Below are 15,698 nucleotides of genomic sequence, written 5' to 3' on the forward strand. Positions count from 1 at the left end.
CAGTGTCACTGGCCCTCATATGTGGGATCCGAACCGGGGCCCTCTGGCATCCCAAGCGAGTTCTTAACCATCGCGCCACTCGGCCGGCCCTTCTGTTCATTTCTTATTGCTGGAATTTCATATTAATTTCTTCTTGTTGGATGACAAAACCGGATGATGGTAGAGACGGTAAGCCCACCCTGCTCAGCCTCGGGAGCAGACGAATTCTCAGCTGGTGGATTGGCTGCTTTTGTCTCTGCCCTTCCGTGGTTTAGGGTTTCCTTGGCGTCTGCGTCAGTAATTGAAGTTACGGTACCAACGTTGAGGTGACTGCTGACCTTGGGTCTCATCTCCTTGATTTTCCTTATCTTCTTCATTGCCGTCCTCTCTAGGCTGTCTTTGGTGAGGAGGGGGCCTCTGCGGATTCGTGGTCTATACCTGATACCTATTTGATCTCACTGGTCTACCTTGTTCTCCTGCACCCTGGCTGTCAGCACCCTCCATCGCTTCTTCCTGCACAGGAAGGCTGGAATACTGTGGTCTAAGCCCATAGGGTCTCTGCATGTAGTGATGTGGAAACTGCCGCCTGCGGGAGGGCCGGCACACTTGGGCCTGGCCTTCAGGCGCATTCTCTGATCCCTTGTTCTTTTCCCCAATCTCACTATTCTGGTAATTCTGCTGGTAATTGCGTGGAGGAGCCCTGTGATGTGGTTGGTGTCTATCATGGTTACGGGCGGCAGTGTATTGACTGCCTTGCACCGGAACTCCACCAGGGCCTGTGACATTTGCTGCCTCCACACCCTTTTCTCAAACATCATCACACTCCACAGTCTCTCCATCTCCTACACTGCGAAGGTACTTCCTGGGGTTATTCTTTGTGGCAATCTGGTGTACAAAGGCATTTTTTGTTGTAGTTATTGTTGTTTTTAAGTTTTATTGGGGAACAGCCATGGTTATTGGTTGCACATTGCTTTCATGCTACAATGGCATAGTTGACTCTTTTAGGGAGGGCGCAACTCACAGTGGCCCATGCGGGGATTGAACTGGCAACCTTGTTGTTATCATCACCATGCTCTAACCAACTGAGCTAACCGGTCACCCCCAAAGGTGTGTTTATTCGTGTCATTCCTTTTGATGAGACTATATCCGTTTCTTGAACCATTTCACTGTTCCCAAAACCTTCGTTGTGATGACCTTGTTCCCACCAGCAGGCGCCGCTGATGTAAGGCTGCTGCAGGGAGCGGCTGTGCTGCTGCCGGACACTTGCAGCTGAGGGCAGCTGCTGGATCTCAGCCCCGCTGCTCACGGCTGCGGTGATGGCGGCTGGGGCCGGCTGCGGCTCCGCCTGGGGAGCGATGGCAACTAGGCGGCGGCGGCGGCGGCGGCGGCGCTGCTGCTCAGGACTCTTTGGGGTCTGCTCTCTGCTCCCACTACCTAACGAACTCTACAATTTTGCTTTAATACTTTGAGATTTGCAATGCAAAAGTAGGTTCAAAGTTGTTAATACTTGTTGAAGTGATTATCATAGGTGGAAAAGATCTAAATAGACAAAGTGCCTCTTTGGTTTTGCCTATTAAATCAAATACTAACTTTCGAGTCCCATCTACTAGTTCTCTGAAGGTTTTTCTTGATATTTATTTAATAATTTACATGTTTTTCAAGGAGTTGTTTTGGCAAACTAATGAGAAGATGTTGCTTTTTAAAAAAATGGAGGTATAATTTACATATAGTAAAATGCTCAATTAATTATTTTCTGAGTACCTATTTTCTGTTTGATGCTGTTAGGAATAGGGAATATAATCAGTCTTTGTGACAGGGTAAGAATAGGTCTACTTATTTTAATTTCATCTGTAAATATGTATCTCTAAGGGATAAGAACTTTTTATTATAGTTATAATTCTTTAATATCACAAAATAATCCAGGTAATGTTTGTTTCACTAATCGTCTTTTTAAAAAATACAATGGATTTTGTTAAATCAGGATCCAAACAAGGTCTACACATTGTCTTTGGTTCATATGCTCTTTAATGTATGGGTCCTTCCTCTCCCCCTTTTGTCTGGCCATCTACTTGCTGGTATCCCAAACACTGCTGAGTGCGCCCCATGTATAATTAACATGTGTGATCTCTATTCTCTGACATCTGACCTTTACTATGTAAAATATTTATAGTTTCTAAGTCAAAACAGTGAAATGGGGTATATTAAATGAGTAGAATGAAGAGAAACCTAGCTTTCATCTACCTCTCCTCCTTTATAAATATTTTTATTAATTTTGTTAGTTTACCCCTTGTCTTTAAAAAAACAAAACATAAGCAAGTTGTACAGGTGTGTGCATGCGTGTGTATAGAGGGTGGCCATTTGATAGGGTATGGATGGAGTTTTGATGGGTAAGGTGTACTCATAGGTGCACATTAAGCCTCTTGTGGTACCAGGGGTCAGAGCCAAGAGCTTGTCGCCAGGGCCCCAGGACTGGCTCTCTCCACATGGCCACATTTTGGCATAAAATGTCAAGTGATCCCATAATTCTAAATTTGAACCTGGTCTTCTAGGTGGTTATGAGTTAGATTTGTCAAGGTAAAACTTTAGAACATATTTTATTTAACAATTTGCAAGTTTGATTTATAATTTTTAAATACTTAGACTTATAGCAGGTGGGTTTCCATTTGTCCCAGGCACTGCAATTGTTGGGAACAGGCCTGGTCGCAACAATCTTATTGCCGATTTCCCAAAAGCACATAGAATCCACATACTACAGTGAAAAGAGTACTAAGCCAGGAGCCAAAGGTCTGGGCTCCAGTGTAAGCTACACTTCAGCTCTCTAGCTCCAGTTTCCTGTGTAACCGAAGAGGCAAAAATACTGTGTGTGCCCTGCTGGTGACAGAAGAGTGCAGGTGAGATATTCTCTTTGTACTTATAATTCCATGTAGCCTCTTATAAGGTTTAGGTCAGAAATGGTTGAAAATGTTAAGTGAGTTGCTTACTGCTATAGTTAAATGTAAAAAATAAGTAAATATTACATAATATTAATATATATATACATATATATATATATATGTATATATATATGGAAAAAAATGAGAAAAAACCTGAGAATAGGGGCATCATCCAATTTCATCAGGGATTTGAAGACTATTCCCTCTTGTTCCAACTTGGTGCAAAGAAACTGGAGTACCAGAAGTGTGGCGATCAGGTCCAGAAGACGTTCTCTTCCTTTTATACCTGAAAGTGGAAAACTCTTTTAGGTGTGTTGGAAACTCTGCACCTCAAACTGTGCCAAGTTATAAAAGTTCTGCTAAAGAATCACATTAGCATTAAACCACAACACATTAGCAGATTATAAAACTCTGTCATACTTTTCATGGTCCTTCATTAGCCTACTATTTAAATAAAAAATGAGAACGACTGGAACATGTGCCTGTCATATTATCCTGATGGTTGTTAGGAAACTGAATGAGATCAGAGCTCCCCTCCTTGCCAACTTTAACAACCAGACATGGGTAAACTATGCTGATGAAATTCAGCTTTCTAGGTTCTGGCTACAAATAGCTCAGAAGAGAAAACCTAAATATACAACAGATAAACAATTGATATGGCTGCTTAGTACAGTGTATCAAATTATTTCAAGCCAACCGGGATCTATACTTATTTCTTTGTCCCTTGATCTTTCTAAATAAGGTCATATATGTATCCCTACCAATGGACTTAAGTCCAGTACTTCTTCCTTGTTTCCTGCTTGCCTCTTTCTATAGAAGCTTAGAGCCCTTTCCCCTTACTTTTTAGTTCTCTGCACTCGAGAGTGGAGACTGTCCTTTTCATGAAATATGAGATAAAAAAATTTTAAACCAATTAAATTGTTCTCCTTGATTATTTTAATAGTACCTATAGGTAACCAGCGTTATTTATCCAAATCAAGATATTTTACTACATTATGAAAAAAACAAAATTAAAAATGAATGTTTACATATACCGAATCCAGAAATTGATAACTGGTTTTTATTTTTTAAAGTGCAATTTTAAATCACTTTATATAAAAAATTAGATTTCAAATATTTTTATTTTGCCAATCTCACATTTCATGAAACCAAACTTTCCACATCTATCTTGAAGGGGTGGGGTTCATAACAACTACCCCAGAATGTGCTACTTTGGCTTGTGGATAATTTTGAGCTGAAGGCTATCAAGACCCAGCAGAGTCAGGAAAAGCTTTTGAACACCCACTCCCCTTAATGGCCTAAAAGAAATTAGAAACGGACCTGTCGGACCAGGAAGAGAGCTATTCCAGAGATAACTTTTTCATCTGAGAGACATAGTTGCATGGCAGGGCAAATATCTGTATACTGCTAAACAGACGCTGCCCCGCCTCACCTTCCTGTGAATTACCTCCCCCTTTTTGAGTCCCAGACCCCTACCCCTTTCCTGAGCTCAGTTGCCTGTCTGCCTTTCATCTCTTATCTTTTTGGGGCTCCCATTCTTACGTAATTAAAATCATTTGTATTTCTTGTTGATCTGTCTTTTAGTATAAGGGTAGGGGTGGGGATAGGGTCTCAGCCAAGAACCTAGAAGAGTAGAGGGAAAGTTATTTTTCCTCCCCTACAATCTTCATCATCATTACAGCACACTGATTCATCTGATAGTTTCCCAGGTAAATTATCATTATTTCCATCTAAGATGTTTGATATGTAGCAGCACTGTCTGCATCGCGGCAATACATGTGTTTGATTATGAAATATTTTAAACATACAGAAAAGTAAAGAGAATAGTATGAATATCCCTATCACCATGTAGCAGGTCAACTTTTAACAATTTCCCACATCTGCTTCAAATTTCTCTCTTTTAAAAGAAACAAGATATTATAAAGTTGAAGCCCTTACTTGTCCTCCAAACCATCCCCCAGCTCTTCACAGGTAAACACTATTCTGATCTTGGGATCTCCATTCCCATGACAGACATTGCTTTTCAAAGTTATCTTCAATAGATGCCTTAAAAAGTATTCAGTGCTTGCAATTTTCAACTCATTTTCCAAGAAATACTTAATAAACCTGTGTTAAACTTTTACTTTCTTTTTAGGATTTCTGTCAGATAACTTCTCTAAGAACCCAAATCAGGGGCCGGCCAAGTGGCGCATTGGTTGAGAACTGGCTTGGGATGCCAGAGGGCCCCGGTTCGGATCCCACATATGAGGGCCGGTGACATTGCCCTCTGCAGCCAAGATGCTGAACGGCAGGCAGCTCGACCTGGGGCTGGGCTGCCGTGGGTTGCCGGCAACGGCGTGGGCTGCAGCCCCTGCTTCAGTGGGTTGCCATGGGCTACCATGTGTAGCCAGCAGCCAGAGTGAGCAGCTAGCAGCCGCAGTGAACGGCCGTCCAGAAGCCAGGTGACTGATCTGCCTCGCCCGGGAAGAGCGCAATGATGGTTCCAACTTGGACCAGTGAAGCAACGTCCTCCACAACTAGACTGAAGAACAAAAGGACAGCAACTTGTCTATTCCCCTTCCCCCAATTCCCCAGCACTGTTCCCATTCCCCCAATTCCCCAATAAAAAAAATCTTTAAAAAAAGCAACATATAGAACTGAAAACAAAAAATAATAAAGAACATATACATCTATTCAACAATACCACAAATAATAAAATTATAAAGTACCTAAATAGTATATCAGAGTCATTTAAAAAATAAATTCAGAAGGGGAAGGAAAAACAAAAGAGAAACAAATATGAGGATAAAAGAGAAAGAAAGCTGGATAGAGAGATATAAAAACAAGTCAGAGAAAAAAAATCAGACATCTTGAAACTACACATAGAGGAAAAAAGGCAGAAAAACACATGCATACAGAAAAATACCATGGATAATCTGGAGATATACAGAGCAACACTGGGAAAACCCATAAAGAAATTTCACCTCTTGGTACCTGTGACACCATACTCGTCTTATTTCTCTGCCATTCCTGTTCAGTCTCTTTGCTAGTTGTTGTTCTGTGTAACCACTAGATAGTGGTGTGCCCAAATATGGCCCTACATCCTCTCCTCTGTTCTAGGTGACCCTCTATTTTAGGTGGCTTCATACAAGCCCATGGCCCATGTCTTCAAATACTGCTGGTCTCCCAGTCTTCACAATTCTGACCTCTACCTGAGCTCTAGTCTCTTGTCACCAACTATGGCTTTCTTTCCAATGTGTACCAGGCATGTCAGACTTTAAATATCCAAAACATAACTCTATTAGTGTTTTACCAGGCTCAGTCTACAGTTGATGTTTTCCCTTCCCATACTCAATCCTCCTCTCTCTCAACTGCCCCCACTCAACCCATCAAAGCCTGATATTTCTTTCTCAAAAATATATCTCAAATCTTCCCAAGCATACACTTAAATTTAAAAAAATTAATATTGAGTAGATACAACTGATAATAATATATTTATAGGGTATGAATAATATAATAAATACCAAAGTATGAACTACCCATTTATAATTTTTTAAATAGTAAAATAAACATAACATAAAGGTTACCATTTTAACGATTTTTAAGTGTACACTTCAGTGCTATCACACTGTTCTGTTACCATCACCACCATCCATCTCTAGAACTCTTTCATCTTGAAAAACTGATATCTGTACCCATTAAACACTATCTCCCCATTCCCACCTCCTCCCAGCCCCTGGCAAACATCATCGGCTTTGTCTCTATGGACTTGACTACTGTATGTCCCTCATATAAGTGGGATCATACAGTATTTGTCCTTTTGTGTCTGGCTAATTTCACTTAGCATAATGTTGTAGCACATGTCAAAATTTCCTTCCTGTTTAAGGCTGATTAATATTCCTTTATATGTATATATCACATTTTCTTTATCCATTCATCAATGGACATTTGGGTCACTTCTACTTTTTTGGCTCTTGTGAATAATGCTGCTATGAATATGTCTGTGCAAATGTCTCTTTGAGCCTTGTTTTCAATTCTTTTGGGTATGTGCCCAGAAATGAAATTGCTGAATCATATGGTAGCTCTATTTTTAATTTTTTTGGTGAGCCGCCATATTGTTTTCCATAGCGGCTGCACTATTTTACATTCCCACCCACTGAGGGTTCCAACTTCTCCACATCCTCACCAACACTTGTTATTTTCCATTTTTTGTTTTTGTTTTTGATAGTAGCCATCCTAAGGGGTATGAGGTGGTATCCACCTACACTTTTTAAGAAACAGAACATAGGGCCGGCCGAGTGGCACATTGGTTAAGAGCTGGCTTGGGGCGCCAGAGGGCCCCGGTTCGGATCCCACATATGAGGGCCAGTGACACTGCCCTCTACAGCTATGATGGTGAACAACAGCTCAACCTGAAGCTGGGCTACCATGAGTCGCCGGCGATGGCGTAGGCTGCAGCCCCTGCTGCAGTGGGTTGCCATGGGCCGTGTGTATCCAGCAGCCAGCGTGAGCAGCCAGCAGCTGGCCACAGCCGTCCAGAAGCCGGCGACTGATGTGCCTCGCCTGGGAAGAGCGCAATGATGGTGCCAACTTGGGCCAGTGAAGTAACATCTTCCACAACTAGACTGAAGAACAAAAGGACAGCAACTTGTCTGTTCCCCTTCCCCCAATTCCACAGCGCCATTCCCCTCCCCCAATTCCCCAATTAAAAGAAAAAAATCTTTAAAAAAAAAAAAGAAAGAAAGAAGAAACAGAACATAATCAGTACCTTGGGAGTGTCTGTGAGCTGTGTCCCAGTCCCATTCTCCTCTGCTCCCTCTTAGAAACACCCACTGAGCTGACATTTGTGCTCATCACTTAGTTCTACCAAGGTTTGTAACTTGTTTATACACTGTTTATCTGTGTTGCAAATATGTTATTCCTGTGTGTATGTCTTTTCATGTTTTAAATTTTATTCGTTTTTAATGAAAAGGCATTTCTGATGTTAATGCAGCCTACCTTAATAATTTTTTCCTTTTTGTATTTATTTTTTGCATTAAGAAATTTCTCTCTGAATGATAAATCAAATGTTTCCAAATATTAATGTCTGGGGAATTTGGGTGAAGGTATATGGGTATTCTTTGTACTATATTTGTAACTTTTCATCAAGGTTAAAATTATTTCAAAATAAAAAGTTTTTAAAAATCTTCCCTATCCTAAAATCACAAAGATACTTTCCCACATTTTCTCCTAAAAGTTTTATGGTTTGCCTTTCACACCAAAGTCTTCAATCTATTTGGAAGTGATTTTTGAGTATGTGTAAGGTAGAGTCAAACAAAGTGTACTTTTTCCCTTATTGTCTGGTGGTCCCAGCACCATTGATTAAAAAGTACATCTGTGGTACAGTGCTCAATCATTAGACATGGTCCTTATACGGTCCTTTTGGGTTTTAATGGAATGCCTAAGGTGTTTATCAAGTCTCTCTATTTTGCAGTCATTTGAAACCCAAACTCTGTCTCCCCAACACTGGGCAGCAGCTGAAACCTTTGCTCAGCTCTTGCTTCTTTCTGGATTCCTTGAGGTCACACCCTGACCTCAAGGTTAGGGGACAGCCAAGGACTGAGGGAACTTGTGTGCAGGTTTCAGAGTTCCCCTCTTTCTAGGATTTTTGCCCTTAACTTCCAGTCACTCTGGCAGCCTGGAACTCCAACCCCTATGTCATTATACCATTGAGATCTTCTTTTTCAATTCTAAACCCCGTGTGTCTCAGGAACTGAGAAGTGCCTTCAAGTGAAAAACCAGATCAATGATATGGTTACTTCCCTTCTTTCAAGGACCGCGTCCCCTCCTGTTTCTGCCTGCCTTTTAAATTGTATTCCAGACCTTCAGAGAGAAGCTTTCAAATAGTTTGTCCAGAGCTAGTAAATGTTATTGGCAGGACCGTTAATCAGGTACAAGCTCTTCATTCTAGAACTCTCTCCTCATGTAAATTTTCATAAATCCTTTTTTAGTCTAGTGCAAGTCAAACAGGCGAAGAGTATGCTGACCCTGGAACAGGCCTGGAACCTGAAAACTTTAGAGGAGATGGCGGGGTAGATAGACACTGCTGTTCAATGAATACTGGCTAGTTGTTTAATAATCTTTATTTTCTTTTAGAAAAATCTCTTAACCTAGGGCTAGCTAGCACTTGCCCTTCAAACCACTTGCTTTTTGAGGATGTCTAGGACTTCCTCGTCCATCCCGTTCATTGTCATTAAAAGAAACAGGTCCAGAGAGCTTGAACAGCATGCGCTGGGGAGACTGACTGGTGCTCCCCGAAGCTCTTCTTTCTTCCTGGCACAAAACTAAAGCACAATTCCCAGCTTCTTGCCTCTGGGTGGGACTCTGTGACTAGTTCACGCTACATTTTCTCTCTCTCCTTCCTGTCTACCATGTAGACGATGCCACAGTCATCTTTTTTTCTTCTTTTCTTTCCACCAGAGTAATTTTAAAGACACACGTTGATGATGGCAGAGCCACAGTATGGTCTGAAAATGACTATGTGGAGTGGCACTTCCCTGCTGGCCAATACTGACTTGTGATATGGGCAACAGAGTAATCTTTGTGTTAAGCTGCTTAAGATTTAGATCTTACTAGTCACCTGTTTCCTTTGATGATTAACAAATATAATTCCATTCATATGTAACTTACATAATTATTATATTACTACACTAGTTTACAAAAAATTTATAACCATTAAGAGCATGTCATTTAATGAACAGAAAAACAGTGACTTACCTAGAGATCGAATGCCTTTTTGTTCAAGAAAGCTGTTTAAAATATTTGTATTAAGGTTTAATATATATCCCAATTCTGGCGTAAGTTTCCAGAAGCCATCCTAAGAAGTTAAGAAAACAAGTTTAAGCCACATTCTTGAAATTTTATCCCATAAGAAGCTATGGGATGAATAAGTTTCCAATTAGTTTAATTTAGTTTATTAAGATTTTCTAAAATTTTTATTACTGTAAAATCAAAGTTCTTCAAATACTAGTGACACAGTGTTTTGGGTAATCTCATAGATATTATGGACACTGAGCATCTGGTGGCATTTATAAAAAGTCTGAAAAGAGGTTCATGTGTAGAGATTTTTAACAACAGTATTATGTATTTTTTTCTTCTAGCAATGTTTTGAAGCAATGTTTCTCAGACTTTTATTATTATTGTTTTTTTATTATTATTTTTAAGCTGAGCCATCCTGCCATCTGTTGGCAGCTCAGCGGCTGCTCAACTTGGGCCGGGAATCGAACTGGTGTTACTCAGAGCTCAAACTCTTGAGCAAGCTCTTAACCAACTGAGCCACTCGGCCGGCCCTCTCTCAGACTTTTAAATAGCACCAAACCTTTGGTTCAACATTAAAAACATGTCCTTACGATGTCTGAAACATGCAAATGACAATTTTTTACTAAATATAAAATTATGTTGAGCATGCTATTTGAAACTACCTTCCTTGTGTTCACTGTCTCCCACCCACTGCAGCTAAGAGTCACTGCTGTTAAGGCTGTGATCACGAGAGTGAGGTAAACATCAACATGGGGATTCTAACCTTGAAGCAGACAGACTTGGGGCCCCAGGGGGACTCATATAGGGAGCAGAAAGGAGGATGATGTCATAGGCAGGTGGGCATGTTAAAGGATCTATGGCAATAATTTGAAAATAACAGCAGTGACAATATGAGCCAACCAGCACTGACTAGAGCCAGGTACTGTTCTATCTTTTCAGCCACTCCTGTGGAGGTATTATTACTATACCCACTTTGCAGATTGAGGACACTGAGGAACAGAGAGGTTAGAGAACTTGTCCAGTCACACAGCCAACAAGCAGCACAACCAAGATTTAAGCCCCAGCAGTCTGGCTCCAGGGTCCACAGATAGCAATGGCTCTCCCCGTTTCCTACACTGCTTTCATCACGTACATTCCTTCAGGTGAGGGAGCTGGGCAGCTGTTACCATCTTGTTTAAACCTCAGAGCCACTCGAGGTAGACACTGTTATTATTCCCATTATAAGGATGAGGAAACTGAGACTCAAAAAGGTGACCTGACTTGCCCCAAAACACAAAGTGGCAGGGGTGGGATTCAAACCAAGTCTTATGCTAAATCATGTTGCTTTTGCTATTAAACTACAGCAAAATAAATAACTACAGGTGTCATAGTCGGTCTTGGTACCTTGCAGGAGCTAAATTCATGGGGTGTTTTTTTTTATTAACTTCACAAATGGAACGATTAGCTCTAACACAATCTTACACGTTGACTAACATTCCCAAGGCCGTTTGTGAAAATACTTGGATTATACTCCCAGTACCTTGCTCTACCTCACAACTGGGGCTTTTACTGGACTTGCAATTCATCAGTTCTAGAACCTAGGGGATTAAGGTCTTACCCCATGACCCACTCTGGGAGGCTAATTTTCATCTGAAGAATATTAACATTCACAAGCATGTTACTCTGGCCTAAAGGTTGTAAGTAGATAGATAAACAGTCATCATTGAGCACACCGTTTTGTTCAATTGTCGCCCCCCTCCGCCCCTCTTTTTAAACAAGATTTTCTCAGTAAGGGAAGCAATGTGTTGATTTACATTCTGGCACAAGTCCCTTAACTCACTATGCCCTGCTCACACACAGTTTGATGCCCAGCTACTTTGAGTAGCACTGTTCTAAACTATGAAGCCAATTAACCACAGACACAAGAGAAATAAGACTAATACCTCTGTTTGCAGACTGAAGAGTTCAGTCCAAGGCACAAAATTCCTCCAGCTTTGCTTGCAGACTATGTTGTCCTCATCTTCTAGTGCCTGAAATCTTGCAGTAAAATCTCTTCTTGTTATATCAAATTTTGTCATCCCTTTAAAAAGCCTACTTGCCGGAAATCTTCGTGTTTCATCACTTTGTATTTCAAAAGAATTTTCATCATTTTCTGTTTCACAAAAACCCAGACATGTATATTGGGAAGAATCACTCCAATTTTCATCATTTTCTGTGTCAGAACAACTTAAGGCAGCCAGGCCTACATGTTGGGGAGAATCTGATGATTCTCCCCAACATGTAGCAGTTCTGGCAGGAATATCAAGGTCCATTAAATGTACTGGCTGCTTGTGACTGGTGCTCAAGGCAGCTGGGGAATTTGGGAAATGAAGAGGAGAGGAATCAGCCAGAGGAGGAAAGCTAACCCCTCCTGGTAGAGGAGGAGGAGGAGGAGGAGGAGGAGGAGGAGGAAGAGGAGGAGGAGGAATGCCAACCCCTCCTGGTAGAGGGAGAGGAGGAAAGCTAACCCCTCCAGGGTGGGGAGGAGGTATAGAAGAAAACAAAAAATTCTGCTGTGGAGGAGAATCCAACTCAAAGGAAGGGCCAGCATAACCACAGATGCCATCATCAATTTCAGGTAGATCAAGCTGTCTGGAGCTAAGCGAGGCAGCTGAAAAAGCCAAACCAGGAGAAGAACCAAAAGGTGGCAGTCTGGGAGGAGAACCCCACTCAAGGGAAGTGTCAGTACGAAGGCTAGTCTTCAGGCCTTGGTCATTCTTAGATGGACCAAACTGTTTGGGACTAGCAAGAGAACCAAAAAGAGAGCTCTGAGCAAGTAAGCGGGGAGGATTGGGAGCAGAGCAGGCAGCTATCAAATGGGCTGAAACAGGAGCAGCAAAAGACCTAGGAGCAGCCATTTTTGGTGAAATGGCTTTTGTAAACCGTGCTTTAATTCTTTCGTGTTTAAGTGAATTAATCTGACTTAAATCCAATGGCTTTTCCACATCTCTACGTTCAAAATCAAGTGTTAAAGCTTCTTCTGGTTGTTGGAAACCTAAGCTAAGAAATTCAAAATCTTCAAAAACTTCCACTTTAGATGATTTAAGTTTTCTTTTAGTGAAATGTTTACATAGGAATTCTTCATGCCATTCAGAGGATGCTGAAAGAGGCTGCCCAAAAGAAAAAATTGTGATGTTAGGGAAAACACAGAATAAAATGAACAACCAAGCAAATGTCTTTCCATATAGCTGCCTTCCCAAGAGTCAAGGAACTGCTTATTCCAGGGCGTTGAAAAGAGGAGCTAGTCAAGATCATTTAAGTGAAACAGCCTCATTTTACACATATGGAATCTGAGAGAATGTCAGCGGTATATCTGTCACAGATCTTTCTCTTGGTTATCACAATCACAGAATTTTAAACACCTCTCATTTTAACTGAGGACCATAGAAGTGACTTGCCCAAGATTTTACAACTAGCAGTATCACACATTATATGAATTAGCCCTTAAATAAGTTGACAACTTGAACTAGATTATTCCAGTCCTTTACTGCATTCCAGCTATATTAAGAAAATGAGAACACTGAAAAAATTTTTTCAAAAGCTTTAAAGTAACTAAATGAATATATCTTTATACCAGAATATGAACAAAATATACAACAAAAGGGAATGATGGGTGCTATGTTACTACTATTGTTTGAATATAATTTAAAGAATATTCCTTAAAAAGTTGCATGTAAATAAAATCCAGTTTTATATGAATTACAGGTCCTTGAGGTATTTTGGAATTGGCTAGCCTCTAATTTTACCAATTAAATGAGCTATTTACAAAAAGTAGTCCTGGGCCGGCCAAGTGGCGTGTTGGTTAAGAACTGGCTTGGGATGCCAGAGGGCCCCGGTTCGAATCCCACATATGAGGGCTAGTGACACTGCCCTCTACAGCTAAAATGCTGAACAACAGCTCGACCTGGAGCTGGGCTGCTGTGGGTCACCAGCGACGGCATAGGCTGCAGTCCCCTGCTGCAGTGGGTTGCCATAAGCTACCGTGTGTAGCTGGCAGCCAGCGTGAGTGGCCAGCAGCTGCTGTGAGCGGCCGTCTGGCTTGCCGGCGACTGATCTGCCTCTCCCGGGAAGAGCGCAATGATGGTGCCAACTTGGGCCAGCAAAGCAATGTCCTCCACAACTAGACTTAAGAACAAAAGGACAGCAACTTCTCTGTTCCCCTTCCCCAGATTCCCCAGCGCTGTTCCCCTCCCCCCATTTCCCCAATAAATCTTTAAAAAAAAAAAGTAGTCCTTTCCCAACTCAGTCAAGTTTCAAGTGTACATTTAAATAACTAATATGACAACACAAACATTGCAAAGTAATAGTTAAAAATAATGTTTATCTGATAAAAAAACATGTTTTTAATTAGATAAGCAAACTGAAAAAGAAAAATAGAGATGGGCTAGACTTATTAAAGCATTTTATGAAATTACAATAATTATAACAGATCAACAGAACAGAACACATGGTTCAGCAATGATCCTAAAACATATAGGAATTTAATAGATGATAAAGATGGCATTTTAAGTCAATGGGAGGAAAGTAGAATTACTCAATTAATGGTGTTAGGAAAAGGGGGCAGCCATCTCGCAAAGAATGAAGTTGGTTCTATACTTCCTATTATATGAGGACAGAGTGCAGTTGGGTGGAAAATTAAATGTAAACATGAAACCATAAATCCACTTAAAGAAATAAATAAGGGGAAATTTTTAAAAAGCATAACCTCTGAACAGGAAGATATTTCTAAAAAAAACAAAAAACAAAATGATAGAAAACAGAACCAAGAAACCTAAATGTGACTACGTTAAAAACCTGCATGACAAAAAGATAAACAACATTAAAATACAAAAGGCAAGTCAAGATGGTTTTATATAAAATTTCCAGGAACGTTACTTTCCAAAGCATGTAGCATTCTCCCTATTTTCAAAATATTTAATATGAAAGCTACTCTGTTCTTGAGGATGAATCATAGAAATTGATATTCATCAATTAGATTGACCAGGAACCTCAAGTCTGGGAATGTGACTTGGCTGAAGACCTCATCCTGGAAGTCATCTGTATTCTCACCACACGAGTTTATGCTTTGAGTCTTTAGTGTCAGATCTCTGAAGTATTTTTTAAGATGATTTTTTTCCTTCTGTGCTATATATGAGATCAGTTAATTTTAAGGGTAGTTTCTGCTTTTTCAAAAATTAATTTAAAAATCTGCATACCAATTGTTCACACACTTAAAAACTCAGTGCTGGGACGGCCGAGTGGTGCGCTGGTTAAGAGTTAGCTTGGGAAGCCAGCTCTGAGCAGCAGGGCCCCTATTCGAATCTCACATGAGGGCCAGTGACACTGCGCCCTCTACAGCTAAGATGGTGAACAACAGCTCGACCTGGAGCTGAGCTGCCATGAGTCTCTGGCAATGGCGTGAGCTGCCGTGAGCTGCCGTGAGCTGCTGTGAGCTGCCGTGAGAGGCCGTCCAATGACCCGGGAGCGACTGCCTCACCCAGGAAGAGCGCAATGATAATACCAACATGGGCCAGTGAAGTGATGTCCTCCACAACTACACTGAAGAACAAAAGGACAGCAACTTGTCTGTTCCCCTTCCCTGATTCCACAACACTGTTCCCCTCCCCCAAATCCCCAATTAAAAAAAAATCTTAAAAACAAACAAACAAACAAACCTCAAGCAAGATCATATAAAACCAAAGCACATTTAAATAGCTACTTGTTTTTATATTTTTAATGTTTGAAATGCTTCCTTTGGAATCTGAAAGGAATGCTGTCTTGTGTATTCTACAAGGTGCTATTGACTAGGGTGTTTTTTTAAATCTCTATTTTTTTCCCTCCACCCTCTTTCTGAAGGTAGCTTGAGGTTTTTTTTTGTGTGTGTGTTTTTTTAATTGAGGAATTGGGGGGATGGGAACAGTGCTGGGGAATTGGGGGAAAGGGAACAGACAAGTTGCTGTCATTTTGTTCTTCAGTCTAGTTGTGGAGGACGTTGCTTCACTGGCCCAAGTT

The 15,698-nt window shown here is 40.9% G+C and overlaps 1 protein-coding gene and 1 pseudogene across 4 annotated transcripts in view; both read right to left on the reverse strand.

Annotated features, from left to right (window-relative positions):
• The window catches only part of PARP4 (poly(ADP-ribose) polymerase family member 4), an 85,803-nt gene that overhangs the window by 2,389 nt on the left and 67,716 nt on the right, over positions 1–15,698 (reverse strand). For all 4 annotated transcript variants that reach the window (XM_019652403.1, XM_019652402.1, XM_019652405.1 and 1 more), the window contains 3 exons: positions 11,612–12,817; positions 9,648–9,747; positions 3,066–3,198 (listed from right to left, as the gene is read on the reverse strand). In XM_019652403.1, the coding sequence (XP_019507948.1) occupies positions 3,066–3,198; positions 9,648–9,747; positions 11,612–12,817 (1,439 nt within the window). The remainder of the gene's footprint in view (positions 1–3,065; positions 3,199–9,647; positions 9,748–11,611; positions 12,818–15,698) is intronic.
• On the reverse strand, positions 89–2,472 carry LOC109388005 (nuclease-sensitive element-binding protein 1 pseudogene; annotated as a pseudogene).

The sequence above is a fragment of the Hipposideros armiger genome, unplaced genomic scaffold, assembly GCF_001890085.2.
Source record: "Hipposideros armiger isolate ML-2016 unplaced genomic scaffold, ASM189008v1 scaffold_178, whole genome shotgun sequence".
NCBI classification, from domain to species: domain Eukaryota; kingdom Metazoa; phylum Chordata; class Mammalia; order Chiroptera; family Hipposideridae; genus Hipposideros; species Hipposideros armiger.